The sequence below is a fragment of the Dipodomys ordii genome, unplaced genomic scaffold (genome assembly GCF_000151885.1).
Source record: "Dipodomys ordii isolate 6190 unplaced genomic scaffold, Dord_2.0 Scaffold266, whole genome shotgun sequence".
In the NCBI taxonomy this organism is placed as follows: Eukaryota; Metazoa; Chordata; class Mammalia; order Rodentia; family Heteromyidae; genus Dipodomys; species Dipodomys ordii.
The window spans coordinates 140,094-142,483 of NW_012267482.1; the positions used below are offsets into that span (position 1 = coordinate 140,094).

Sequence of the window (2,390 nt, forward strand, 5' to 3'; positions counted from 1 at the left end):
AGACAGAGACAGAGACACACAGAGAGACAGAGACAGACAGACAGAGACAGAGACACACAGAGAGACAGAGAAAAGGAAGGAAGGAGTGGAGGGAGCAGGGGAGAAAGGAAGCGATCAGCCATCAGGAGATCCTTCAGAGGGAGATCATTCAGAAAGCTGAACCCGGGGCCTTTGGTCTTCGTGAGTATGAATTCATGTTGGTGTTCTGTAACCCAGAATCACAACTAAGACTTCTGTCATCCATGATGGGTGTGTGTGTGCGTGTGTGTGTGTGTGTGCATATGTGTGTGCATGTGTGTGCATGTGTGTGCGTGCGTGTGTGTGCATGTGTGTGCATGTGTGCATGCATGTGTGTGTGCGTGCAGTACTGGGGATTGAACTCATGGCCTGGCAGCTGTCCTTGAGTTTTTTGCTCGAGGATGGTGCTCTACCACGTGAGCCACAGCTGCACTTCGGCTTTTGGGTGTTTAGTTGGAGATCAGAGTCTCACAGACTTCCCTGCCTGGGCTGGCTTTGAACCGTGATCCTCAGCTCTCAGCCTCCCGAGTTGCTGGGGTGACCGGCGTGAGCCCCTGTGCCTGGAGGTGTTGCTCTTACCATCCTCTTCCAACCCTAGGAAGACCCGGCACTTACCAGAACGTCCTGCGTGTCAATCTTCAGCATGGTGGCGTTCTCCGCCTCGCAGTAGGACTGGCAGCCTTGCCAGCTGCGGCTGTCTCCGGAGAACTTGTAGCACCTGGCTCCCTGCCACCACCATGTGTCCGGGCACGGGCTGCACCTGTGTCCTGCGTGCGGGGAGGAAGGGGCTAGCGGGGATCGCGCTCGGTCGGCTAAGCCACGGGTGTGTCTTGGGTCTGGAGGTGTGGCTCAAGCGGTAGAGCACCGGCCCAGCAGGCCGAAGGCCCGGGGCCAAACCTCAGGGGTGAGAGAGGTGGAAAAAGGGAAGGAAGAAACAAAGGAGGGAGGGAGGGAGGGAGAAGGCAGGCAGGTGGGCACAGGGCTGGTGGTAGGAATCCATGAGGATCTCTGTTCAAATCCAGCCTGGACAGCGCAGGTGGAGAGCCTCTTCTCTGCAGTGCAGTCAGCCAAAAGCTGGGAGTGGAGCTGGGGATTGTGGGGGAGGGCGCCAGCTTTGGAGTAACCATGCGAGGCCCTGAGTTCAAAGCCCCTGTACGCACGCACACGCGTGCACACACACACACACACGCGTGAGCGCGCGAAGGGTCTTTGTGCCTTGTGACTCAGACACGGACGCAGTGCGTGTGCTCTTCCAGCTCTGCCCCTGGCCTCCGTCTGCGCACACCGGTGTGCGGCCCACGCGGGTCACAGACGCGCGTGACGGGGACGAGGCGGGGACGATCCGCAGCAGCCTACCTGCGTGTTTGTCGTACAGCTCCCGGCACAGTCTCTCGGCCACCCTCTGCAGACTCCCCGCCAGCGTGCGGCTGTGCGCGCGCAGCGCCTGCAGCTCTCCTGAGAGGTTCCCCAGCCGCTCCTCCATCTCAGAAAGGCTTCCTCGCTGGGAACTGGAGAGCTGGTAGAACTGGAAAACTGCCCCCAGGGACAGGTCACACTGATGAGTTTGTGTGTGTGTGTGTGTGTGTGCCAGTCCAGGGACTCGAACTCAGGGCCCGGGTGCAACCTCTGAGCTTCTGTGCTCAAAGCTGACTCTCTAACACGCGAGCGACACCTCCGTTTTTAGCTTTTGTGGGTGGTTTAAGGGCGATCAGAGTCTCACAGACTTTCCGGCCCGGGCTGGCTTTGAACCGCGATCCTCAGATTTCAGGCAGGAGCCGCCAGCACTGGCTCTGTTGCTCTTCCCACATATGGGGAAATGTTTTTTGTTTTGTTTTTTTCCAGTCTGTTCTTCAAGATCTCAGACCCAGAGATCTCCGGCTGCCATATGCAGACTTGGAGTCTAGTCTGCGGATGATTAATTGCGTCACCTTGGCAAACGCATTGCTCTAAATAGGTCTGAACATATGGAACAAAACAGCAGCTCTCGACTTCAGAACTAGGTTCTTGGTGGGCGTCGGCGGCTCCCGCCTGTCAGCCCAGCGACCCGGGAGGCTGAGGCCTGAGGATCACGGTTCAAAGCCAGCCTGGGCAGGAAAGTCCATGAGACTCTGATCTCCAAGGAACCACCAGAAAACCGGAAGTGGCGCTGTGGCTCACGTGGTAGAGCGCCAGCCTGGAGCACAAAAGCTTAGGGACAGCGCCCAGGCCCTGAGTTCAAGCCCGGGTACACACACACACACACACACACACACACACTGCTTTATGCCCCAGACTTCCAGAATTTAAGTTAAATCTTTAAAAATCCACAGCAAGATTTTTTTTTGTTTCTCTTAGACAAACCCTCAAGGGTCTCAAACCCTGCCCTCCCCCCT

General features: G+C 57.3%; 1 protein-coding gene across 1 annotated transcript; it reads right to left on the reverse strand.

Moving 5' to 3' along the window:
• Nucleotides 1-486: 486 nt before the first annotated feature.
• Nucleotides 487-1,617, reverse strand: Clec1a (C-type lectin domain family 1, member A). The gene is made up of 2 exons (XM_013036240.1): nucleotides 1,375-1,617; nucleotides 487-785 (listed from the first exon to the last, which is right to left on the reverse strand). The coding sequence occupies exons 1-2, from the start codon at nucleotides 1,499-1,501 to the stop codon at nucleotides 613-615; spliced, it is 300 nt and encodes a 99-aa protein (XP_012891694.1). The 5' UTR covers nucleotides 1,502-1,617; the 3' UTR covers nucleotides 487-612.
• Between the last annotated feature and the right edge of the window lie 773 nt (nucleotides 1,618-2,390).

Bases quoted from the DNA above. Each gene is read 5' to 3' on its own strand.
- Clec1a (XM_013036240.1), bottom strand. From the start codon at position 1,501: ATGGAGGAGCGGCTGGGGAACCTCTCAGGAGAGCTGCAGGCGCTGCGC. The intron at 786-1,374 runs GTAGGCTGCTGC...CCCCGCACGCAG, and splicing joins GCTGTACGACAAACACGCAG to GACACAGGTGCAGCCCGTGC.